The 27,625-nt window shown below is 36.4% G+C and overlaps 1 protein-coding gene across 3 annotated transcripts in view; it reads left to right on the top strand.

The window, feature by feature from the left end:
• SGTB (small glutamine rich tetratricopeptide repeat co-chaperone beta) overlaps positions 1–27,625 on the top strand; it is a 52,736-nt gene that overhangs the window by 3,373 nt on the left and 21,738 nt on the right. For all 3 annotated transcript variants that reach the window (XM_049864521.1, XM_049864530.1, XM_049864512.1), the window contains 3 exons: positions 6,262–6,365; positions 12,229–12,298; positions 16,223–16,322. In XM_049864521.1, coding sequence (XP_049720478.1) covers positions 6,262–6,365; positions 12,229–12,298; positions 16,223–16,322 — 274 coding nt within the window. The remainder of the gene's footprint in view (positions 1–6,261; positions 6,366–12,228; positions 12,299–16,222; positions 16,323–27,625) is intronic.

The following is a 27,625-nucleotide window of genomic DNA, read 5'->3' as shown; positions in this document are numbered from 1 at the left end:
TCTCAGTTCCTTAATGTTCTCTCCTCTGGTGATCCTGTCTTCCCACTTACCTAAACTATGCACTCCCTTGGTCATCCCCTAGACTAGTGGTTCTTAACTAGGGGTGATTTTGCAATGTCTGGAGACATTTTTGATATCACAATGAGGGAAGGTTGTTATTGGCATCTAGTGGGTAGAGGCTAGGGATGCTGCTAAACATCCTACAAAGCACAAGATAGCCCCCCACAACAAAGAATTATCTAGTTCAAAATGTCACTAGGTTGAGAAAGTCTTCCCTAGACCTTGTCATTACCACAATCTCAATCTTAGACATTTCACTTCCTGACTATTACTGCTTGTCTTTCTGGCTTACTCCCTCTTCAATTCACTACCCAAACAGTTCTTTGACCCCACCAATACCTCCAATCTCTTGATCCGTCACCTTTTCACGCCCCTCTTCTTACACAGCTTAAATTCCATAGTTGATCATTATGATCATTCTTTTGCATATTCCTTCCTTTCTTGCAAAAATCCAACCTTGTTTAAATGAATCTCTCCACCTACTGCACGCTGGTATCCATTTTTTTGTTGTACATAAACAAAAAAAACCCAAACCCATTGCTGTCGAGTCAATTCCAACTCATAATGATCCTATACGACAGAGTAGAACTGCCTCACACGGTTTCCAAGGGTGTAAATCTTTACAGAAACAGACTGTCACATCTTTCTCTCATGGAGCAGTCTGGTGGGTTCAAACCACTGACCTTCTGGTTAACAGTTGAACTCTTAACCACTGCACTACCAGGGCTCCTTGGTTGTACATAGATGGAGAAAAACATACAACTATGTTGCCTGGTTTTGCTTTTAATCCATGACCGGGAACCTCAAGTGGACCTTTAATGCTGCCAGACAATCACACTATCTGTTCCAAGTTCATTCATCCTTCACTCTCCAAGATGACTATTCTAACACTTCCTCCTCTCTTCTCATGCCCTAAACTTCCTTCCCCATCCTCTCTTTTAGCTGATGACCCTTGCTTCCTATTTCACCAAGAAAATTTAAGTAATCAGAAGACAACTTCTATAGACTCCCACTGCTCCCTCTACCCACCTGTTTACATACACACCCACATGCTCTGCCTGCATGCCTGTCTATTACCACAGATGAACTGTCCATGTTCCTTTCTAAATAAAACCCCTCTAAAAGTACATGGAACCCATCCTGTCTCACCTACTCCAGGATATCACCAGTTATTCTACCTCCTTTCTCTTCATCAGATTTTCACTCTCTTGGATCATTTCCATCAGAATATAAACTTTTCATTATTTCTGCCTTCTTCCAAAAGCAAAAACAACAAAAAAATTTACCACTGACCAACCATACTATCCTCACCCCCCTCCTTAGCTAAGGCCTAATTTCTTTTGTCTTCCTTTGCTGCAGAATTCTTTGACAGAGTTGTCCAGTTCCTCCCCTATTCTTTCTTAAACCCACTCCAGTTAGTGCTTCGCCTTGTCGCTCTACTCACATTGTTCTCATCAAGGTCATTAGTAATTCTGTGCTGTTTTGTTCAGTGGTCAGTTCTCAACCTTCATCTGACTTATGAGCTGTCATTGATACAGTTGGTGACTACTCCCTCATCCTTATCCTCCTCCAGATATACTCAATTCATTTGGCTTCCAGAACACTTATACTCCTTGATTTTCTTATCTCATTGTTTGCTCCTTCTGTGTCTCCTTTGCTGATACCTTTTCTTCCTGACCTGGAGTGCCTAGGGTCCAGTGCTTGGTCCGCTTCTCTATCTGCACTCACTCCTTTGGTGATATTATTCAGCATCTTGGCCTTAAATATCCTTTATTTATATGCTGGTATGTCTCAAATTTATGCCCTTGGCCCAAACCTTTCCTCTGAACTCTAAACTTCTATATTCACTGCCTAGTTGATATTTCTACTTGTATGTCTAATGTTGTTGTTAGATGCAATTGAGTCAGTTCCCACTCAAAGCGACCCTGTGTTCAATGGAATGAAACACAGCCTGGTCCTGCACCATCCTCATGATCATTGTTATGCCTGAGCGCATTGTTGCAACCACTGTATCAGTTCATCTCATTGAGGGTCTTCCTTTTTATCACTGACCCTCTCCTTTACCAACTATGATGCCCTTCTCTGGGGACTGGTCTGTACTGATAACATGTCCAAAGTATGTGAGATGACGTCTCACCATCCTTGCTTCTAAGGAGCACTCTGGCTGTGCTTCTTCCAAGACAGATTGTTCATTCTTTTGGCAGTCGATGGTATATTCAGTATTCTTTGCCAGCACCACAGTTCAAGGCATCAATTCTTTTTCTGTCTTCCTTATTTATCGTCCAACTTTTACATGCATATGAGGTGATTGAAAACACCATGACTTGGGTTAGGTGCACCTTAGTCCTTAAAGTGACATCTTTTGTTTTTAATACTTTAGAGAGGTCTTTTATAGCAAATTTGTCCAATGCAGTGTTTTGTTTGATTTCTTGACTGCTGCTTCCATGGGTGTTGATCGTAGAGCCAAAGTAAAATGAAATCCTTGGCAACTTCAATCTTTTCTGTGTTTATCATGTTGTTGCTTTTGTCTAATAGGAATCTCAAATTTAACATAGACAAAACTGAGCTCCTGAACCTCCCACCCCAAACCTCTTCTATCTGCAACTTCTACATTTTAATTAATGTCAACTCCAGCTCTTTAGTAGCTCAGGCCAAAAACTTGGATGTCGTTCTGGACTCTTCTCTTTTACTCAAATTTCTGTGTTAATAAATCATTTTGGCTGTGCCTTCAAAATATGTCTGGAGTTTGACTGCTTCTTACTACCTCCACTGGTATCAGTCCTGGTTAGAGCTATAAGTATTTCTCACTAGGATTACTATGGTAGCCTCTAACTGGTCTCTCTACTTTTATCCTTGTCCCTCTGTTGACTATTCTTGCAGAGCTGCCGGAGGGATCTCTTTAAAACAGTGTATGTCATATTATATTACTCTTCCACTCCAAATCTTGCAATGAATGGCTCCTTATGTTACCCAGTCATTGTCCCTATATAATCTGGACTTCTGTGATCTTTCTAATGTCTGCCTACTTTTTCCCTTTCGCACTGGCTTTAGCCACGTTAGTTTCCTTACTTTGAATGCATCTTGCCTAAGGCTTTTGCTCTAGCTATTTCCTTTGTCTAGATCGTTCTTCTCCTAGATAATGGCAACACCGCCATCTCCTTCATGTTTTTTTTTTTTTCGATGACGCCTACCCTGACCACTCTATTAAATCTATAGCCCCGTTTCTGCTCCACTGTCCACCACTCGCCACCTTCTTACCCTGTACTACTTGTTTATACTCTACTGTTCCTTCTCACTAGAATGTAAGTCCCAAGAGATTAGGGATATTTTAAGTTTTCTTCACTGATATATCCCAAGTGTCTAGAAAAGTGCCTCACACATGATAGGTGCTCAATAAATATTTGTTGAATTGATGAATCAAGTGATCCTGGGCATATCATTTAGTTAGTTTATATCTTAGTTTCTAAGCCTATTAGATGGAGATATTGCCCCCTACCATGAGTCAGAGTCAATTCTATGGCAACTAACAACAACCCATCTAATAGATTTGTCACAAGAATCAGAATCAGTGAATGGTAGGTGCGAAGTATGTGAAAGCTTTTGAATAAAGTGTTACACAGGTGGGATAAGGTATTATTCAATAGAATTCTTTGGTTGCCTCTTTCTGTTCATCAGTACCAAACAGACTACTGTTGTTTGGTGTTAAAGTAGATATGTATATCTATTGCCCTCTATTAGTGGAAAATATTTGAGTTTTCCTTTTCCAACAGGTTTCTGCCTTACACAGGTTCTAGCTTTTGCAGGTTTTACTGTATATGCTGGATCTGTGTTTTAAGCTTAGTGGCTGCAGAAATAAAGGAGCTGGATCGGATTGCCTCAACAAGATAGGGCATAAAAACCCTTAGAGCCACAACATGGACTTTTTCACCTGTCGTGTTTAGCTCAGAAGTTTCAGGCTCTGATTTTTGGTTAAGGGCTTCCTTAGGTTCTATCTTTCATGTGGCTGCAAATGAATTTTTTTCCACAGGTTTGATTGTTTTTATTTCCTTTGAAATTAAATTATTACTTTCACTGGAAACAAAGAAGGCAGTAGATTAAATTTATTGTGCATCTACTATTTGCCAGACTCTGTTAAGAGTCAAAGATGAATAAAATGTAGGCTGTGTTCTCAAGGAGACAGACATAATCTAATATGGAAAATAGACATGTAAGCATGTATCATGTAGTATGATAAGTGCAATAATAGAGGCATATATAAGCTACATGCACAGTAAAGGACATGATCAATCTGACGAGGGAGAGAGGATGTTCATCAAGGAGATATATATACACACACACATATATATGTTTAATCTATATGATATAATCTATATTTAATATTATGCAGGTACAAACACACACACAATCTTCATGGCCGTGAGAGCCTATTTTCTTGTGGCCGAAAGTTTTAACTCCAACTGTTTGACAAAAATAGAAAGGGAGAGAAAGAGGGATGGCTAAACAGTAGATTATAGGCAGTCCCCAGGTTACAAACAAGATCCATTCCTAACTGTGCCTTTAAGTTAAATTTGGAAGTTGGTAACAGGTACATACAGTTCTTACTTAGCCTTACTGTAGTGCAAGGAAAGCCTCGAAGCTGAGCATGCAGCAAGTGAAGGTGATCGTGGAGAATTTGTTGCGAGTAGGAAGTGGTTCATTAGTTTCAAGGTGAGGGTACATTTATGTAACATTAAAAAGCAAACACAAGTTGTCCATAAGTCGGACCTTTTTAACCAGGACTGCCTGTTTTTTTTTAATCTAGGAGACAGTTACATTTTGTGTTTGGTATCTTAGTTGCTTCAGTTTCTTTTCTAAGGAGAATTGCTCTAAGGCTGGTGAGAGTACGATAGTAGTGTTTCTTTTATGACAGAGGTAATTTTCTCAGGACCACAATTAATATGTAGCTTTTAAAAGTTATTACAAGTATGAATATATCTGTTTCACGTTGTCTCGAAGTATGCTAGACATTTTGGCTAGATTCTCATCTTGTAGAGCCAGGAGAGAATTCTTTCTCAAACTAGAGCACCATCAGAATATGAATCTGCTTCCCTTCCCCTCAAAGGGTACATGTAGAGAGAAGACAGGATAGATATACTCCTCCATTGTTACTGCCCTGGTTCAGACTCTTCGTATCATTTAAGTAGGAACCCCCCTGGTGCTCTGCTTCTCTCACTCAGCTTCCGTTTCTAATTCTTTCTCAACATTCCTACCAGACTTTTAGTTCTAAGCATAAATCCAGTTATGGTATTCCCTTTCACTAAATTTCTTAATGACTCTCCATTTACCTAAGCATGGATCCAAATCCTTTGAAAATGCCATTTAAAGTGCTTTGTCATCTGATGCCAGTCTTCCTTCTAGCATTATCTCCCAGCATGTCATTCCACACAGCCTACGCTCTAGCCATACCAGCCATCTATCCACGCACCAAATATAGAAGTGGCACGTATCATCACTTAACATTCTTTGTATTTTACTTATTGTGTCTGTCCACCTCCTATTAAATGTAAGCTTTGTCATGTGAGCAGTGATTTTTGTCTGTTTAGGTGCACTGCTGTATGCTTACTACCTTAGAACAGTGCCGTACACATAGTAGGGGCTTGGAAATTTGCATGCATGAATGAATTTTTTAACATCAACCTATCTTCACACAACTAAACCTGGATCAGTATTTACAGCCTCCTATTGTTTGTTGTATGTGCCAGAGACTAAATTGTGCCTGATTTTAAAAATCAGGTAAAGAATTCTATTTCTTACATTAAAAAATACAAAAGATAAATTTTTAGTTTAAGGAATAAGACTTTAGTCGTATTCAGAGATTTTAGTGAGTGGGAGTAAATTGTTAATGACTTGCTCTTTCTTAAATCATATTCTTGTAGCATTCCACAAGAATATGATGAAATACATGTATTGAGAAATTATGTTCTAGATAACATTTTTCTTTGAGTGAAGAATAAGAAATCAAGTTGCCTTCCCTCAAAAAAAAAAAAAAAAATTTTTAGCTAGCCTATAAACAGAAATCTCTATGCAGCTGAACCATTTAGTTTTCCGTATGTTCTGTGATGCTAAATGCTGAAATACAACAGATTGCAATCCTGCCAGAAAAAGAAAAAGTGGTTTCTTTTTTTAAGTTGCTATTTTTTCACTATTAAAATTTATTTCAAGTTGCAATTCAGTGCTTGGAGACAGTTTTTAAGATCAGCTCAGAAGATACACACCTCGCAGTTCCACAGCGTTTGACAGAAATGTTTACGAATTCCTTCTGTAAGGTAAGCTGTCATTGTTTTCTCATTAGCACCTGATTTAAGTATGATTACGATTTTATGTTACACTGTTACATCGTTGAAGGGCCCAGCCTAGAAGTAACTAACTTCTTCCTGGGTATAAGCTTGATAGTCCATATGAGTACCATTTGGGACAGGAAATGACAACTTGTAATGCGTTTTAGATTTTCATATTAGTAACTATTCTCCTCTTCTCAACCTTCTTTTGTATTTAACAATATGTCTTAGTTGACTTTTAAGTCCTTAAAATATCTAAGTATTTTCAGATTTCTAGTGTCTGAGTTGACGTTTCCCTAAAACATGGAATACAAGTTCAAGATAAGTTTTAACATCTAGAAAGCACCCATGCAGAAATCGGTTCATCAAGAATTGGATCATCATTTCTGAGAATGGATTTCATCAAATTTGCCCATTGACGGGGCCCTTTAAAATGGGGAAAGCTTCAGGGTCAGTGTACAAAACAAGACTGAAACCCAAGTTTTCTGATGCCTATTTACGTGGTCTGTGATTTCCAGCCTTTATGGGAATCGTAGACCATAAAGTTGTGTTTGAAAATTTTTCAGATTAGATCTGGTGCCTCATGGATTCCATTTGTTGTTCTAGTTCTGTATCTAAGCTTCAGTACAGTATGAGGAATTCAGGAATGAAGCTGAAATGTGTAGTGTATACCTTAACCTGGAATGGACATTGCTGAAAATACCACATTTGACTGGATTTTCTACGCTTTGTTTCTGGAACTAAGAACTAAGAAAGGTTCTTAAGGTTGCAATGAAGATGTTAATTTGCCAGTAAACGAATCCCTCCTTTTATAGTTGAAAAAGAATAATGTGGTTTTACCTTAATTCATCAAAGAGATGAATTCTGATGATATGACAAGGCCTGGGGAGACAGTGGCATGTCTCTCTGTGTTGCTCATCAGGGAATTCCCTTTCCTTCCCTTTGGTTATGATGGGCTGTAGTTTTCTCATTGTCTGGGCTTAGTGGCTGCATATGGCTGTGGCTGAAGCATACCGTCTTACTCATCTAGTGCTGCTATAGCAGAAATACCACGAGTGGATGGCTTTAACAAAAAGAAGTTTATTTTCTCAGAGTCCAGTAGGCTAGGAGTCTGAATTCAGGGCACTGGCTGTAGAGGACGGCTTTCTATTTCTGTCTGCTCTGGAGGAAGGTCCTTGTCATCAGTCTTCCCTTGGTCTGGGAACATCTCAGTGCAGGAAGCTCAGGTATGAAGGATGTACTCTGCTCCCGGCACTGCTTTCTTGGTGGTATGAGTTCCCCATGTTTCTCTGCTTGCTTCTCTCTCTCTTTTATATCTCAAAAGATATTGGCTTAAGACACTACCTAATCTTGTAGGCCTCATCAGTATAACTGCCACTAATCCATCTGATTATATCATAGTGATAGGATTTACAACATATAGGAAAATCACATAAAATGGTGGACAGTCACACAATACTGAGAATCATGGCCCGGTTCAGTTGACAGATATTTTGGGGGGACACGATTCAATCCATAACACATACCGTATTTACTCTTAGGTGTCCAAGAGGCCTGTGCTTGAAACAGAAGTTGAGTCTGTTCACTCTTAAGCTCCTGTTACCATTGACCTAGTAGTGAGGAGATCAGAACTTTGCCTGTCTCCCAGGAAGCTCAGAGTAACTTTTGTACTCTATTTCAACAAAGTTCTATTTTTTCCTTTATGTTCTAATTGCATATAATAGTAAGAAATTGATGGCTTACTATTTTCTTAACATAGTTTCTTGAAACTGGCTCCATAGTAAAATATTATTTGTGGTATCACAATCCTTTAGTAGTCCTATTTTACAGCTTTGGCTTCACTACATATGTATTTGTTTGCAGAATACTGAAATTCTAAAACTTGTGTGAAATAGCATCAAGATCGTTATAATTAAAGAAATTATCTGTCTCGTCAAGTGTACTGGGTTGTTAAATAGGTCATTTTATTTTAGGATGCTGCTTTTCTATTTTTTTCCCCCCTCCAATTCAGCTTACATACTAAATAAATTCATTTCTTTCATTTATAGTAGGTAATGCTCACCGCCACATCATGGTTGCTGATACGCAGTTGAATATGGAAATTGGTTTCCAAAGTGATAAAATTGTAGTAATTTCATTAAAATAATTCAGAAGTATTTGGAAGACAAAATGGATTATAATCCAGTTTTCAATATGCCATTTTTCTAGCCTAAAAAGATAATTTTTCCCCCATACATAAACTGCCTAGGTTTGTTGGAAGAGTTGAAACAGAAGGAACCTCAAAAGCACGTACTGAAGGACAGTAATGTGTCTCGAAACTGTAGTTACATCCTGAGTTACTATACTCACTTTTAACTGGTGACCTCCTCTTACAAAGTTTCCCATTTTATACTTCCCTTCTATACTTTTCTATTCCATTAGTTTTCTTGTTGTTAGAAGCCATTGAGTTGGTTCTGACTCATAGTGACCCTATGTACAACAGAAGAAACACTGCCTGGTCCTGGGCCATCCTCACAACCATTGCTATGTTTGAGCCCATTTTTGCAGCCACTGTGTCATTCCATCTCGCTGAGGGTCTTCCTCTTTTTCACTGACCCTCTACTTTACCAAACAAGATGTCCTTTTCCATCAGCTGATCCCTCCTGATAACATGTCCGAAGAACTTGAGATTGAGTCTCACCATCCTTGTTTCTGTGGAGCATTCTGGCTGTTCTTCTTCCAAGACAGATTTATTACTTCTTCTGGCAGTCCATGCTATATTCACTATTCTTCACCAACAGCATAATTCAAAGGCATCAATTCTTCTTCAGTCCAGCCTTCACATGCGAGACAATTGAAAATACCATGGGTTGGGTCGGTCACACCTTAGCCTTCAAGGTGAAATCTCTGCTTTTTAACACTTGAAAGAGGTCTTTTGCAGCAGATTTGCCCAATGCAATATGTCATTTGATTTCTTGACTGCTGTTTCCATGGGTGTTGATTCCAGATCCAAGTAAAATGAAATCCTTGATAACCTCAGTCTTTTCTCCGTTTATGATGATGTTGCTTATTGGTCCAGTTGTGAGGATTTTTGTTTTCATTATGTTGAGGTATAATCCATACTGAAGGCTATAGTCTTTGATCTTAATCAGTGTTTCAAGTCCTCTTCACTTTCAGCAAGCAAGTTTGTGTCATCTGCATGTGAAGAAATTGAAGATTTTTACCCACTTCTGCAGCCTGAAGTTGATTGAACATGCAATCAAAAATGCATCAATAATTACTGGTGATTGGGAATGGGAAAGTTGGAAACAAAGAAGAAGGAACAGTAGTTGGAAAACGTGGCCTTGGTGATAGAAACAGCGCCAGAGATCACATGATAGAATTTTGCAAGACCAACAACCTGTCCATTGGAAATACCTTTTATCAACAACATAAATGGCAACTATACACATGGATCTCACCAGATGGAATACACAGGAATCAAACCTACTACATCTGTGGAAAGAGGCCATGGAGTAGCTCAATATCATGAGTTAGAATAAGGCGAGGAGCCAGCTGTGGAACAGACCATCAATTGCTCATATGCAAGCTCGAGTTGAAACTGAAGACAATTAAAAGAAGTCCACGAGAGCCAAAGTACAACTTTGTATCTCACCTGAATTTAGAGACCATATCGATGTATAAATTTGAGACATTGAACGCTAATGACCGAAGACCAAACTAGTTGTGAGATGACATCAAGGACATCATACGTGAAGGAAGCAAAAGGTCATTAAAATACAGGAAAGAAACATAAGACCAAAATATACGTCAGAAAAGACTCTGAAACTTGCTCTTGAATGTCGAGTAGCTAAAGTGAAAGGAAGAAATGATGAAGTAAAAGAACTGAACAGAAGATTTTAAAGGGGGGCTCGAAAAGACAAAGTGAAGTATTGTAATGAAATGTGCAAAGACCTAGAGTTAGAAAATCGAAAGGGAAGAAAACTCTTGTCATTTCTGAAGGTGAAGGAACTGAAGAAAAAATCTAAGCCTTGAGTTGTAATATTGAAGGATTCTGTGGGCAAAATGTTGAATAACACAGAAAACAACAAAGAAGATGAAAGGAACACAGAGTCAGTGTACCAAAAAAAAATCGATCGACGTTCAACCATTTCACCAGATAACAAATGTTCAAGAATTGATGGCATTGAAGGAAGAAGTCCAAGCTGTACTAAAGGCATTGGTGAAAAATGAGGCTCCAGGAATTGTCAGAATACCAACTGAGATGTTTTAACAAACAGTTGCAACACTGGTAGCACTCACTTGTCTATGCCAAGAAATTTGGAAGACAGCTACCTGGCCAACCGACTGGATGAGATCCATATTTGTGTCCAATATGGTGATCCGATAGAATGTGGAAATTATTGAACGATAGCATTAATATCACACACAAGTAAAATTTTGCTGAAGATCATTCAAAAATGGTTGCAGCAGTACACTGATAGAGAACTGCTAGAAATTCAAGCTGCATTCAGATGTGTGGATCATAAATTATGGATAACATTTTAGAGAATGGAACTTCCAGAACACTTAATTGTGTTTGTGAAGAACTTGTCCATAGACCAAGAGGTAGTCATTCGAGCAGAACGAGGGGATACTGCGTGGTTTAAAGCGAGGAAAGGTGTGCGTCAGGGTTGTATCCTTTCACCATACTTATTCAATCTGTATGCTGAGCAAATAATTTGAGAAGCTGAACTACATGAAGAAGAATGTGGCATCAGGATTGGAGGAAGGCTCGTTAACAACCTGCATTATGCAGATGACACAACCTCCATTAGGTTATGTATAGAAAAATTGATTGGAGATTTTTATTTTAAATAATGACAAGACTCATATGCTTTATCAGTGATTTTGTACTATGACTATACATATGTAATAAGAAAGGAATATTTCCAATGTTAAATCATTAGTTTTGTTGAAACTTTAATCAAGACAGGGGTAATAGTAGATATATTTTAAATATAGTATGTAGGTATAATGGCTACAATTATGCTTTCTTGAAAATTGTGGCTTATTTATGAACATTAGACTTAGGTTAAAAGTGATGCAATTAAAAAAAAATCTATCAGAAATGGAAGAATATATTGTGTTCTCAGTGCCACTGAAGATATTTTAAAATTTTCAATGTAGTTTTCATAAGCACCTTCGATTTGAACCTTATTAATGCAAAAGAGGTTTGAGGTAATAGTGGTTGCTAAAAAACAGGAAGTTTATGTTTCTTACCTTATGATGAAAATAATATATTTTCATTGTTTTAAAAAATTTGGATAAGTGGAAAGATATAAAGAAGAAATTGAAATATTTATCTCCAATTACTACTCTTGTAAACTTTTTGGTATACACCTGTCTAGTGTTTGTTTTTTTACCCTTTGTGTGTGTGTGTGTATGTGTGTGCGTGTGCATGTGTACATTTTGAAATAATATATTATAAATTTTTTTTAATTACTTAATGTGGTACTACTTGGATATGATATTAAACGTTTTGTTTTAAAATTTTCACTAATATAAACACTTTTATGAGCACACTTTAATCTTTGTATACTGATTTTAGTTTTTTTTTTTTTAATGAAGTGGATCGATGTGTACAGAGAAAGCAGTTAAACAAATTTTGATTCACAGTTACTCATTGTCCTTCAGAGAGATTCTACATATTCATATTTCTAATATATGAGGACTCTTCCTCTATTTCTTGCTAACACTAATATTTAGGTGTTAGATTTCATGAGTAGAATTACAGATTGTTTACTATAATGTGGATAATTCAGTATTCTTGTAGTTGTCTGAGATGACTGGGTAACTAAATGGAAATACATTGATTTTTATTTAATTTCAGAATGACATTCTGCCCCTATCTAATTCAGTGCCTGAAGATGTGGGGAAAGCTGACCAATTAAAAGATGAAGGTGAATATTTCATAGAAAAAGTACTGTTTTAATAAAGCTTTCTGAAACTCTGAAAAAAGTGATTGTCAATGAATTAATATAATTCTGATTTTCACTGCCAAGACTAGATTATCATAGGTTCACCTGGCACTTGTGAAACAAAAATGAATATGATGTATAAGAAACCTGTAAATACAGAATGGCTTGTGAGCGGTGTAGGTATGGCTTCCTTGAGTAAAAGTCGATCTGTTGTGAGTAAAACTTGCAAAATGAATAACTTAAGAGCTGATTATTTGTGACTGTATTTGCTACTTGTACTCTGGGATCCCGAATTCTTTGTGTTTAATCAAAGAGGGAAAAATAATTTTCAGTATTATTTTAACATTAGTGTATTTAGTGTTTTTGAATTCTTTGAAATTTGTTAGTGCATGCGTATGACATTTAAGCGTTTATTAGCCAGTGCATTTGATTACCTACAATATTGTATTTCTAACTGCTGGCTGTTGAAGCATTCCTGGTTTTAACAAATTCCCTCTTGAGAATCTGTGTTCAGTTTTTCCATCACGTCTGTTATGTTAAGCTATAGAAGAGAGCCAGGTCAGGTCAAAAGATTTGTACTAAAGAATCTGTAAAGCAGAGCCATTATTTTTAGCTGTGAATGAGAGCCAATAAATTCCCCTTCCTGTAGGCAGAGAGTTGTTAGGGAACGTATGCGTTCAGAAATTATACTTGGAATCATTTACTGGCCTTTTTGTTCGTTCATGTCCTGAAGAAGGTACTTGAGTTTTGTTTGCTTTTTAATCACTTAATGTCTAAAAAAGGAAGCTATGGAAAAGAGTGTATTTTTCTGTTCCATGGGCTGGTCATCTCTCTGGGTCAATAAATATACAATTATATCATTATTTTTAATAGCTCTGGTTTTGGAGCCCTGGTGGGGCTGTGGTTAAGAGCTCAGCTGCTAACCAAAAGCTGGGCAGCTAGAATCCACCAGCCGCTCCTTGGAAACTCTATGGGGCAGTCTATCCTGTCCTGTAGGGTTGCTATGAGTTGGAATCAACTCAACGGCAGTGGGTTTGGTTTTTGATTTTTAGTGCTCCATGACACTGATAGACCATTATTTACTTACCCAGACAGATAATTTTGTAATCCCAAGTAGCACTGTATTCAGTATCATTGCATGTATATCTTTTCATTATTGCATGGTTATTTTGTTAGAATGATATTTATGAAGTGCTTTGTTTCCAGTACACTGGTTTCAGTTTTCAATTTTTTATTTCCTTTCAGAAATGGTATCAGCACAGTGCCTTAAAAGCTTAGAATACAAACAAAACAAAACAAAACAAAACCCCTTTCCATCAAGTCTATTCTGACTCATATTGACCCTATAAAAAAAATAGCTTAGAGTAATATGACTTAAATAAATTACATGAAGATAAAGCTACAGCCAACCAGATCCTCAGTGTCAGTTGAGTTATACTGTTCACCCCAAATGAACTTGGTTTAAAAATTCATATCAAGTATGAATTTTTCACACATTTGTTTCTAATTGAAAGAATTTGATCTGTTTTTTTCTCTTGCCCAGGTTTTTCTAGTGTATGAAATCTTCAGTGATGTAGTATTTTCTCTACTAATGTTTTACTTCTACAGGTCTCATGGTTTAGCATAATAATAATGACGAGTAAATGGCAAATTAAGATTTTGTTTTAGTCCCTCATGCTTATTCCCTCTGCATGGCAAAACATTGGGAGATTATATTCCCTGTGGAGTTTGTTTTGACATAACAAGTGTAAGACGAGTTAGAGGAATGAGCAGGGTGAGGCTCATTTACTGGGATTGCAGCATCAATTACTGTCTTTGCCTTTAACCCAGAACTTTTAGTCCTTCTTTTTTATTAAGACATGTCACATCTAAGACATGTTTCATCTAAGATTGTCATTTTATCCAGGTTTTATTATTTGTGTGGGGGAACAAATACCCAAAAATGGCCCTGGCATATTGTCAAGCATAGGGTTATCCCAGGCTGCATGTTGTACCTATCTGACTGAGTAATTAAGGCTTTTGGCCTGCATACCTTTCTGGAAGATTGCTTTTAAATATTTTGGTGTGCTTTGCTTCTGAAGAGCTCCAGTAAGATCAGAAGAGATCAAGAAGAGTTCAGTGCTGTCATTACCCGACAGGTCACAGAAGTATAGGGTTCTCATAGAGGTGATGTGAGATTAAAGGGAACAGTTTAATAGGAGAGCACCATGTAACTATAAAGTGCTGTACAAATGCTTAGTTATACTTATGTCCTCAATTTTTGTATATTGAATATTTTGTGCTTTGAAACGTTTCATCATTAACTTACAGTTTGCATATATGTAATCTTTGTAGAATGTATACATCCATTATAGTATATATACATTTCAGGTGGTTTACAGTAAAATATATATAGTACATTTTAATAATAATAATAAATGCCATCCCAAGAATAAAATAGCTAGCATCAACAATAAAATCCCAATAACCCCCTCAAATTAAAAGCTGTTATATGGAAGAAGCAAATCTATTTTAACTACCTGGTCTAATGTAGTTAACTTTGTGCTTAATCATAAAAATGATGGTATCTTCTCAGCTTCCTTGGAGGCTTTATATTCATTACTTTTTTGGGAGGGGCCCCAAATTATTTAACTTATAGAACATTTTCCTCACCTCAGAACAGTCTTCATTGCGTTCATCCCTGATTCCCAATTTTGCAGTAACTTTCGCACAATTCTAGATGCTTTTATCTACTTGCCTTTTCTTTAGTCTTTCTGTGCCTGATCCCTGCGGACTTAACACCCCCTTCTCCCCTTTAAGTAGCTAATGATCTATTAATATACAAGGCATATAGGAGAGCTTCTGGTTTAGAGAATGCTGAAAGACTCATAGAAGCCTTTGTGATGTAAATCCTTCATTCTTATCCCCTAATTTATTATTGTAAAAGTTTTGATTTTAAGCACTGGTTCTTATAAATGTGCAGAACATTTTAATGTAAAACAAATGATAACTACAGGAAATCCCTTGTTTTGCTAACCAGTTGTTAATCTAGTAAATTATTAACAGATGTAATTACAGATACCCTTCCTGAAAATTGGTGCCCTGTGGGCTAGCCGAAGAGCACTGGTGGGCCAGCCAGTGGTTAAGCACTAGCCTGCTAACTGAAAGGTCGGTGGTTCCAACTCACCAGCTGATCTGAGGGATGAAAGACCTGGCAGTCTGCTCCTGTGATGATTTCAGCCTAGGAAACCCAATGAGACAGTTCTACTCTGGCCTATAGGGCTGCTATAAGTCGGAATCTACTCAGCGGCACCTAACGACAACAACAACATGGGCTAGCTATGGTATCCGAAATGCTGTCTTTGCAGAAATTAATCTTCAGAAATCCCCTTCTTAAAAGAATCTGTCTCTGGAAGAGATAGCACATAAAAATTTTATTTGCTAATTACCATGATTAGTTTACCAGCTTAGCCCCAGTAGAGTTCTGAGAGCCTGGTTACTCAGCAGGTATAGGTTATGACGGGATGAATTGGGATTGAAGACCAGGCCTGGATTGAGATGGTGATTGATGAGGTTGTTGCATCTAGAGCAGGGCGGGACACTTCTAAAAAGGAGAGAGATGAAGATAAGGAAGGTTAAAAGAAACTGGATTTTGCTGTAGTCATAATTGTTGCATTTACTCTCTTAATGAGGCCTGAATCTTATAAGGTGTACAAACATTAATTTTGAGGACTCTGCATTGTTCATGCATGCACACTGAAGGCTAAGGAGAATTAACTATATAGTATGATATAAAATTTATCTCCATGATGAGTGAAAAATCATGTACCTGCCGTTTGTACTATTGTAGTTTCTATGATTAAAATTTACCTTTCAGACTTTAAGTATTCTGTATTTTGTATTTACTGTATATATTGGTTGTTTTAGGCAATAATCACATGAAAGAAGAAAATTACGCTGCTGCGGTGGACTGCTATACACAGGCAATAGAATTGGATCCAGATAATGCAGTTTATTATTGCAACAGGTAAACTGGCACTGTTGTAGCAGGTTTATAGTCTTAAACATTTGGATTAATACCTCTGAAGGAGAACTGTAAAATGTATTTCCTTAGAAAATTTTGAAAGTTCAGAAACATATAAAGAAGGAGGAAAAAAAACCCTAAAACTTACCACTTAGAGGCAACCTTTATCAACCTTTTGGCATATTTTCTTCTACATAAGTGCAATCAATTTTAGACTCAGTTTTATTCACTAAGCATATTGTAAACATTGCATTATTTTACTGAAATCTTTTATAAACATTATTGAAATGGCTACAAGTTATTTTATTATTACCTCCTAATTCTTTTCTGGAAACCCTGGTGGCGTAGTGGTTAAGTGCTACGGCTGCTAACCAAGAGGTTGGCAGTTCAAATCCACCAGGTGCTCCTTGGAAACTCTACGGGGCAGTTCTACTCTGTCCTATAGGGTTGCTATGAGTTGGAATAGACTTGATGGCAGTGGATTTGGTTTGCTTTGGTTAACTCTGTTCTGAATTTCCAACACTTACCATTGTGCCTGGCGAATATGAACTCAATGTTATTTTTGAACGATTGGATAGACATAATTTATTTAACTGTTACCCTGCTGATGGACATTGAGGTCATTGCCATTTTTTTCCCCCAGTATTATAAAGCTGCAGTGAGGATCTTTGTTTCTAAAATTTTTTCTGGAATTCACGTTTTCTAGATTTTGTAGTAGGGCTAATGGTATAGACAAGAAAAAAAAGTTGATGCACCTTGCAAAGTTGTTTCAACTTTGAAAATATTTAGAAAATGAATTCCCTCCCCCAGGAGTGTATGAGTCTATCTACCAAACCCTTATCAGCATCAAGTATTCAAGTTATTATTTACTATTTAAAATATAATATTGTTATTTTAATAGCAGTTGTTCTAATTTATATTTATTTGATTATTGGAGAGCTTGAACGTTTTTCATATGTTGGCCATTTGTAAATTATCTTTTTGTAACTATCACAGGCTGTAGCCTGTTTGGCCTTAGACTTATTTTTTATTTCTTTTCATGTTGAGCTTTTTATAATAGTGGGGCTGACTCCTATAGGCTGCATTTCCCAGGCTCCTTTTTCTCTTGGCTTCTGTCTGGGTTCAGCCACGGAAGGTACTGAAAGGAGATTGGAAGGTAGAATGAAGGGAGAACTAGGGTATTTCTTCTTCCTCCCCCCCGCCTTTTTTTTTTTTTTTTACCTCAGGGCACACATCTGGCAGGGCTATGTCTCATATTTGCCTCCGTCTTCCACTGGAGAGATCTGTTATGTTCCCAGCTTTAGTCAGGTGATCAATCTTGGGTTTTGGACTCTGCCTTTTGTCCTGTCTTAGGCTCCCTATCTCTGGATTGTTGTACAACCCCGTTTGACATCTCAGCTCTTCTCTCACCTGTGTAATTAATTCCCTGAATTGAGTTACTCTATTTTAAATATTTTAACTGCTACGTGTTCTTTAACCATTTTTTTATTATGTTTTTCAATATATGATATGCATATATCAATGTTATTCAATAAAACTTTTTACACTGATGGAAAGGTTCTATATCTGTGTTGTCTACAGTGGCTATTGAGCACTTGAAATGTGGCTACCATAAATGAGGAACTAAATTTTTAATTGAAAATTAGTTTAAGTTAATTAATTTAATCAAATTTAAATAGCCACATGTGGCTAGGCCTACCATATTGAACAGCCCATCTATATATTAAACGTGTAGTTCCTTTGTCATAATTGCAGAGCTTATTGTTTGCCTTTAAATGTTTTTAATACATAAAAGCTTAAAATATTTATGTAATGAAATTTGTTTTCCTTTAAATTTTCTTCTAATGCTTTTCAGCTTAAAGCTGTCTTCATTTATAGACTTGACAAATAACTTCTATTTTCTTATTTTTCCTTTACATTTAAACTTTATCATCTCAGATCTATTTTGGTGAATGGTATAACTATTTTAATCAATCTGCAACCTTTTATGACTTAGCCTAATAAGATTTACCTTTTATTTTACAGTAAGTTCTTAGATTTGAAAGATATCTTTAAGTTAATTTGGTCCAATTTATCATTGAGTTACTATTGCTGTATTGAGGGTATTCATACCCTTCTGAGATAGCCTCCCCCACTTTTCATTTTTGGTTCTATCTAACTGTAAGAAATGTCTTCCTTCTACTGACATTGAATTTGTTTGCATGTAACTTCTATCAGTTGGCTTCATTCTTACGGGCCATTATAGAACAAGTATTATTCTTTTTATGACAGTACCTTATATATTTGAAGTTTGCTACCATGTTCATTTGAGTTCTTTTCTCCATGTTAAATGTTTGCAGTTTCTTCAATTATATCTCAGGAAGAACAGCTTTAAGCCCGCATCTTTACTCTAAACTTGATCCAGTTTACCTGTGTATCTTAAAGTGTAGTTCGCATAAGTTAACACAGCGTACCTGGCATTGGTCTGACTAGAACAGTCTTGTAGGGCTCTCATTTAACCTACTTCTAGATAACCGTTACATATTAACACTTTATAGCATTGTTCATTTAATTCATATTTTGCTTTTGGTTAGTTAAAAACCCCTCTCTTTTTCACACATTCACTCTACTCTATTGTCAGTTATAAGTCCAGTAGTAACCTTGTTAAAGTAAGAAGGAAATGATGCTAGTCAGATAGGCTTGAGTTAATCCAGTGTTATTTTCTTTCTTCTTTCTTGTCCCCAACATTTTATTATGAAAATTTTCAAATTTGAAAGAAGTTCACAGTGAAATCTTGAGCACATTCACTGAGTTTGGACAGATGCATACACCTTTGTAACCCAAACCTTCACCGACATATAGAAAATTATCATCGGCCCAGGAGTTCCCTCATGCCTCTTCACTGTCAATTAGCTCCCACCCTCCCCAGAGGCAGTCACTTTTTTGTTTTTTTCCTATCATACATTAGATTTATCTGTTTTAGAGTTTCATATGAAAGAAATAATACAATATGTACTGTTTGTGTAAGACCTTTTTGGCTCAACATGATGTTTTTGAGATTGCAAGTTTGGGGCCTCCCAAAAGAACCCACATGTTTGACAATTCATTGGAAGTACTCACAGAACCCCCATGTGACTGTCAGTTTGTCATACTGTGGGGGCTTGTGTGTTGATGTGATGCTGGAAGCATCACATCAAATACCAGTGGAGTCACCTGTGGTGGACAGCTTTCAGCTGAGCTTCCAGACTAAGACAGACTAGGAAGAAGGACCTGGTGGTCTACGTCTGTTCTGTTGTACATAGTGTCGGTATGAGTCGGAACCGACTCGATGGAACCCAACAACAACACTCACAGAACTAACTGAAAGCTATTATACTCATGGTTATGGTTTTTTTCAGGGAAAGCATACAGATAAAAATCAGCCAAGGGAAGAAGTACATAGGGGAAGGTCCAGAAGGGTTCGAAATGCAGAGCTTCCAGTGTCCTCCCCCCGTGGAGTCACAGTGCTGTTATTTTCTGGCAACAGATAGCTGACAATATGCATGGAATATTTGCTAAAACACACCCCAGCTTTGGTGTGCTGAGTGTTTATGGGGTCCCCATTATATAGGCATCATTGATTGATTGATTGCCTACACAGATGATTTCTGTCTCCAGGTTGACTGATACCTCATGACCAAAAGTCTTCACCCTATATCACATTGTTGGTCTTTTTGGCATGGTCAGCCTCTATCCCAAGAGCCTATGAATGTGGCCAGCCTCTGTCCTAAGTCACAGTGTTAGACTATCCCGTATGACCCTTTGTCTTCAGGCAAACAAAGACACTCCCAATAGGCATGGCATCCCAGAGATTACCTCCCAAAAGACGAGTGCAAAGGCCAGGACTCTTCTTTTGGGCACGTTCTTTACTACATAAAGATTCAACCATGTTGCTGTATATAGCAGTAGTTTGTTCCTTTTTATTGCTCGGTAGTATTCTGTTGCTTGAATATGCCATAGTTTGCTTAGCCATTTACCTATTGATGATTACATGGGCTGGTCCAATTTTTGGCTATTATGAATAAAGCTGCTATGAACATTTTTGTATAAGTTTTTGTGAATGTATTTTTTTCCTTTCTATTGAGTAAATACCTAGGAATGGAATTGCTGGATTAAAAAAAAAAATTTTTTTTTTTTTTTTAGGGTAGATTTATTCTTAGTTTTTATAAGAAACAGCCAGGACATTTTCCAGTGTGGTTGTACCATTTTAAATTCACATCAGCAATGCAAGAGAATTCCATTTGCTTCACATCCTTGTGAACATTTGACATCTATCTCTTGAATTTTAGCCACTCTAAGTGATTGTGTAATGGTGTCTCATTGTGATTTTAATTTACATTTCCCCAATGACTAATGATGTTGAGGACATTTTCATGTGTGTATTGGTCATCCTTATATCTTTCTATTATGAAGTTTCTGTTAAAAATTTTTGATCATTTTAAAATTGGATTTATCTTTTTATTATCGTTTTGTAGGCATTTTTTATATATCCTTTTTTTATATACCAATCTTTTGTCTCATGTAAGTTTTGTGAATATTTTCTTCCAGTTTATGGTTTCATTATTTATTTCTTTAATGCCAGTCTTTGATTACCACATTTTTAATTTTTATGAAGTCTAATTTACAAATTTTTTCTTTCATGATCAGCATATTCTATAACCTAAGAAACCTTAACCTACCCCCTAAGATACAAAGATGTGATCCTTCATTTTCTCTAAAGCCTGTATTATTTTAGGCTTTCCATTTTAGGTCTGTGACCCATTCCCAGTTAATTTTTGTATATGGTGAAAGGTAGAGGTTAGATTCCTTTTTTTTTTCCTCCCCTATATGGACAGCCATTCATTCCAGCAGCATTTGTTGAAAATATTTTTTTTCCTCGTTGGATTGCTTTGCTGCCTTTGTCAAAAATCAGTTGACTATAGCTGTGTAGCTCTATTTCTGGATTCTATACTACTTTATTATCTATATGTGTATCTTTATACCAATACCATGCTGTGTTGATTTCAGTAGCTTTATAATAGTCTTGAAATTGGATAGTGTAAGTCCTCTATATTTTTCTTCTATTAAGATTGCTTTGAATATTCCAGGTCCTTTGTATTTTCCATATAAATTTTAGAATTATCTTGTTAATTTCTACAAAAAGCCTGCTGGGATTTTGATTGGAACTGCATTGAATCTGCAGATTAATCTAAGGAGTATTGCTGGCTTAACAATATTGAATCTTCTGATCCATGAACATGGTGTGGCTCTTCATTTATTTAGGTCTTTTTCTCAAGTGTTTTGTAGTTTCACTATGGAGGTCTTGCATGTTATTTGTTAAATTTATTCTCAAATATTTAATTTTTTTCTTACACTATTGCATGTAGAATTTTTTTTTTTAATTTTATTTTTCCACTTATTTGCTGCTGTTGTTAGTTGCCGTCAAGCCGATTCTAACTCATGGTGACCTTGTGTGTACAGAGTAGAACTGTGTCATAGGGTTCTCAAGGCTGTGACCTTTTAGAAGCAGATTGCCAGGCCTGTCTACTGAGGCACCTCTGGGTGGGTTCGAACCTCCAACCTTTCAACTAGTAGTTGAACGCTTGACCACTACCTAGGTACTCCTATTTGCTGCTAGCATATAAAAATACAATTTAATTTTTTATATTAACTTCATATCTAGCAGCCTTGCTAAATTCATTATTAGTTCTAGTAGTCGTTCTATAGATTCTTCAAGATTTTCTATGTAAACGGAATAGAAGTGGTAAGAATGGGCATCCTTGTCTTGTGCCTAATCTTAGGAGGAAAGTGTTTAATATTTTACTTAAGTATGGTGTTACCTGTTTTTTTTTTTTTTTTTATGTTGTTACCTGTAGGTTTTTTAATAGATGGCATTTATCAGATAGTGAAAGTTCCCATTTGTTCTTAGTTTACTGAGAATTTTATCATGAATCAGTGTTAAATTTTGTTAATTTTTTTCTTCTATTGAAATGATTATATGGTTTTTATTCTTTATTACTATGGTGAATTATACTGATACATTGTTTTGAATAGTGATCTACCTTGTATTCCTCGGATAAACCTCACTTGGTCATGATGTATTTTTAATCTTTTTTAGATCTTGTGTGGTTTAACTTGATAATACTTTGTTAAGTGTTTTTGCATCTATGCTTGTGAGGGAGATTGGTGTATAATTTTTTTTTTTTTCAGTTTGATATCTGTCAGATTTTGGTATCGGAGTTATTCTGGCCTCAGTGAGTTGAGAAGTGTTCTCTTTTTTCTGTACACTTTGTTTAAGATTGTTGTTGTTTCTTCAGTGATAGCATGCATCAGTTAAATCATGTAAGATGATTTCTCGGACGTATTTATTTAATAAATATAAAGATATTCAGATTTTCTGTTTAGTCTCGCATCAGCTTTGATAGGTTATAAATTTTAAGAATTTTTAAATTTCATTTAGGTTGGCAAATTTGTTGGCATGAAATTGTTCTTACTATTTTCTTATTATTTGTTTAAGTGTATAGAATCCGTAGGACATTTTTTACTTTATTCTTGGTAATGTGTATCTTTTTTTTTCTTTAAATATAAGCAGGGGTTATCAATTTTGTTGATCTTTTCAAGGAATCAACTTTTCGCTATGTCAGTTTTCTCTATTGTTTGCTCTTTTTTGTTGATGTTTCTTCTTATTTCCTTACTTCTACTTGCTTTGGATTTACTTTGCTCTTCTTTTTCGAGCTTCCAAAAGTAGAACTTTAGATCACTGACGTTGGACCTTTTTTCTTTTCTAAGTATTTAAAGCTCCGACTTTTCCCCTAACGATGCTTTAGCTACCCCACATGCATTTTGATATGCTGTATTTTCATCCTTTTCAAAATGCTTTCTAATTTCTCTGTGATTGATTATTTTTTCCCTGGATCATTTAGAAGTCGTGTTTAATTTCCAATATTTGGAGTTTTCCTATATATTTTATTTTTATTGATTTAAAATTTCATTCCATGTGGTTGGAGTACACACTCTGTACAGTTTCATGACTGAAATTCTTTGAGAGTTCTTCTGTGGCCCAGCATATGGTCTATCTTGGTGAGTGCACTCTGTGCACTTAAAAAGAATGGGTTGTAGGGTTCTATAAACAATTAACTTGTTTCAATCCAAACTGCAAACTCTGTCTCTAAGATGGCAGTCAGATTTCAGTTCAGTTCCTTTACCTAGCTGGGCCGCTTGCAGTCTGCTTTATGCAACAGTGTTTCAGGGGTCTCCCAGGGATGTGGATACACACAATGTACTTCTTTGGCCCTCTTCTTTTTAGGATACTGGCTCATCCCCTCCCCCGGCCCCCCCAAACTTTCCAGCCTCTGTGGTTGTCCTGAACTCAGTCCCCTGGTTCTTTAAGTCGGAAAACCAAAGTTTTTCTCTCTGAGGTTTAGCTGCTCTACTCATCACCACCATAAAAATGGGAAGCTTACCCTGCATTGGTATCTTCTTCCCCCTTTGAGTCTCCTTCACGATCTGCCTGTTTTTTTTTATTCTTCAGTGGCTTCTGACAGTTACTTTTCTTTTGTATTTTATCCAGAATTTTAATTGTTATTTGTGGGAGGGTCAGATCCATAAGAAGTTTAGTTGGGCATATTGAGAACCTTTATTTTCTTTCCCTATGAAAAATATCTTTATTGATCTCTCCTAAAACCTATCCCAGAAAAAAAAGAAAATCCATGATTTGGGGAGAATAAATTTCCCAAGCTTCGACATGATATTTGAGTTTCATCCTCTGTAATCAGATGAATATACATAATGTTTTAATTTAGCATACGAAATCTTGAATTAGATACATTAAATCTTGTTATTTTTAGGTGCTGTCTAGTTGGTTCTGACTCATAGAGACCCTTTGTACTGCAGAATGAAACAGTGCCCAGTCCTGCACCATGCTCACAATTCTTGCTATGTTTGAGCCAATTTTTGCAGCCACTGTGTCAGTCCGTCTCATTTTTCACTGTCCTCTTTTTCACTGACTCTGTACTTTATCAAGCATGATAATCCTTTTCCAGGGACTGCCTTATCGTTAATGCTCAAAGTACATAAGATGAAGTCTCTCTATTCTCGCTTCTGAGGAGCATTCTGGCTGTTCTTCTTCCAGCATGGATTTGTTCATTCTTTTGGAAGTCCATGCCGTATTCAGTGTTCTTCACCAACAACATAATTCAAAGGCATCAGTTCTTCAGTCTTTATTCATTGTCCAGCTTTTGCATGCATATGAGGCAATTGAAAATACCATGGCTTGGGTCAGGCACATCTTAGTCCTCAAAGTGACATCTTTGCTTTTTAACACTTGAAAGAGGTTTTCTGCAATGGATTTGCCCAATGCTGTACGTCATTTGATTTCTTGACTGCTGCTTCCTTGGGTGTTGATTGTGGATCCAAGTAAATTTAAGTCCTTGACAACTTCAATATTTTCTCTGTTTATCATGATGTTGCTTATTGGTCCAGTTGTGAGGGTTTTTGTTTCCTTTATATTGAGGTGTAATCCATACTGAAGGCTGTGGTCTTTGATCTTCATCAGTGAGTACTTCAAGTCCTCTTCTCTTTCAGAAAGCAAGGTTGTGTAATCAGCATGTCAAGGTTGTTAATGAGTCTTCCTCCAATCCTGATGCCACATTCTTCTTCATATAGTCCAGTTTCAGTGTTTTTAATACATTGAATAGTGTCAAAAAATATTATGACTAAGCATAAATATTATCAGATAATTCCTTACTAATAGAGCACAACAAGCCACATACTTTTACTGTGAATGTGAGCCTAAACAATTTATTTTTAATGAGATTAGAGTTCAGAAGTAGTTTTCCACTGGTTCTGTATTAGAAGAGATTTATGGCAATACTTATACTTGCTTTTTATTTAATTTTATTGTTAAATTGAAATTATAAAATAATTATGATTCTCTTTTGCATTTAAAATTGTATTTTTTCCCCTGAGAAGTTCAGTAATAGAGCATGCTATTTAACATTAAAAAACTAGAAAATTTTGTTCATACATTTAGTACAAATACTGAATAAAGCTTTAGGATCATTTTGTCTTTCTCGAGACTCTTTATAAATATCTTGGAAACCCTGGTGGCATAGTGGTTAAGTGCTATGGCTGCTAACCAAATGTTTGGCAGTTCAGATCCACCAGGCGCTCCTTGGAAACTCAATGGGGCAGTTCTACTCTGTCCTTTACAGTTGCTATGAATCGAAATCGACTAGATGGCAACAGGTTTGGTTTTATAAATATCTCAGTAACCAGAAGTTTTGACAATTATCCCTTGTCGTCTTTCTTAGCCAGCTGACTGCCAAGAGTTGGAAGCTCAGAATAGCACATCTAAATCTTCCTTTTAATATTCATTTTCACAGTTTTCTTACTAGTCAAAATATTTTTCACATACTGAACTTGCTAGGATTATGTAAAATTTACTTTTTATGGAAGTGACTTTTAAAAAATTTTTAAGTAGAAAATACCAATTGGCAGTTTTAAGCATGAGTCTTTCTTTTCTAGCATTTATCTTTTATTTTGGCCTTTGAAGATCCTACTGGTCTTGATTTCTTTCTGAAAACCTGTTATATATTTTTGCTTTTTTTTTTTCTATACTCTTAGTGCTTATCAGTCCATGTAAATGTTTACATAGTTTTATCATGCGTTCTACCTTATAGTTATTTGCATATGTATTTTATTTCTTCAGGTGAAGGGCAGTGATTGGGTCTAGTATATGTTTGTATTCACTACGGCTCCTAGCACTGTGCCACATAGGAGTTCAGCAAGTTTTTGTTGGATGAATAGAGGACTATAGAGGAAATAAAAGAAATTTCTGGTGATTCTGAATCAATCAGACATTCACATTAACACTTGTATACATAAAACAATAAATGACTGAGTGTAGGTCTTAAAACACTTTTCAGTACCTAACAGTATGAAACAAACAGCCAGTTTTCTTTGTCTTCCATTCCTAAACAAACATGGTGTCTTTTTTTTTTAATAATATTTTATTGTGTTTTTGGTGAAAGTTTATCCAACAAATTCGTTTCCCATTTTACAATTTCTATACAGATTGTTCGGTAATATTAGTTACATTTTTCACAATGTGTCAACGTTCTCTTTAATTGCATTCTGGTTTTTCTGTGTTTAGTGCTAGAGTTTCCCTGCCCCCTTATCTTATCATCTTTAGAGTAACTGTTGACCTTTTGGTCTCATATAAATGGTTTTTTAATGGAGCACCACACTCATGGGTAATATTCTTTATTTTGCATGACAGTCTAAAATGTAACCTCAGAGAATACTTTCGGTTCCAGTTTTAGAGAGTATCTCACGGTGGTAGTCCCAGGGAGGCCTCTCGTCTCAGCTGATCCAGTACGTCTGGATTTTTTGAGAATTTGGGTCCTGTTCTGCCTTTTTTTCCCATTCTGTCAGGGTCCATCTATTGTGGCCCTGATCAGAGAGGTCAGTAGTGGTACCTGGGGATCATCTAGTTCTTCTAGTCTCAGGGTAGGTGAGGCCGTGACTTGTATAGACTCTTAGCCCTGTAGGTTAGTTTCTTCTCTGAGACTTGACTTTATAAACACAGTGTCTTATTTCCTTCATACAACCTCAGTGCTGAGTGCATTGCTTTATCTATAGCAGGCTCATGTTTCTGGAGTGGATAGATGATTGAATGACTGAGACAATAAATGGAATAAAAGATCAATAGGAAAGAGGGAGCATGATGGAGGGAAGGCTTCACAGGTGATGGGGAACTTAAGTTGGAGCTGGATTTGAAGGACATTTAGAACTTGGATAGACAGAGAAGAGACAGGAAAGCATTTTAGGTTGGAGAGCATAGTTTTAAAGATAAAATCAGGAAGTATCAGTTGATTGTAACAGAATGGTAGTGACAGAGAAATCCCCAAGAAAGAAAGGCACAGAGACATCATTATTTTGTTCTCTTATCTTTCTCCACTTCTGTGAACACCACATAGTCACTCAATTCACTGGAATTTGAACTTGACTTTTGGACTCGAAGTGGAATCTCAGTTCTGCCACTTGTTAGCTATATTTAACTTCTTGAGGATCAATTCCCTCACTTGTAAAATAGGGGTAATACTAACCACTTCACAGGGTAGTTGTGAAGAGTGATAAAGTGCACAAAGCCCCTAGCATTGTGTTAACTTTCAATATTTGTTTGTTTTCAAAAACAATATAAGACTTTTTTTATCTGAAGGATATATGTTTGCTATAATTTATTTATGCATGACATACAGTATGGGAAGTGTGAGGTACATGGTTTTTTTTTCTGCCTCATTTTGTAC

The sequence above is a fragment of the Elephas maximus genome, chromosome 2 (assembly GCF_024166365.1).
Source record: "Elephas maximus indicus isolate mEleMax1 chromosome 2, mEleMax1 primary haplotype, whole genome shotgun sequence".
NCBI lineage: Eukaryota > Metazoa > Chordata > Mammalia > Proboscidea > Elephantidae > Elephas > Elephas maximus.
The sequence above is the reverse complement of the archived record's forward strand: the minus strand, read 5'-3'. Positions and strand labels throughout refer to the sequence as shown.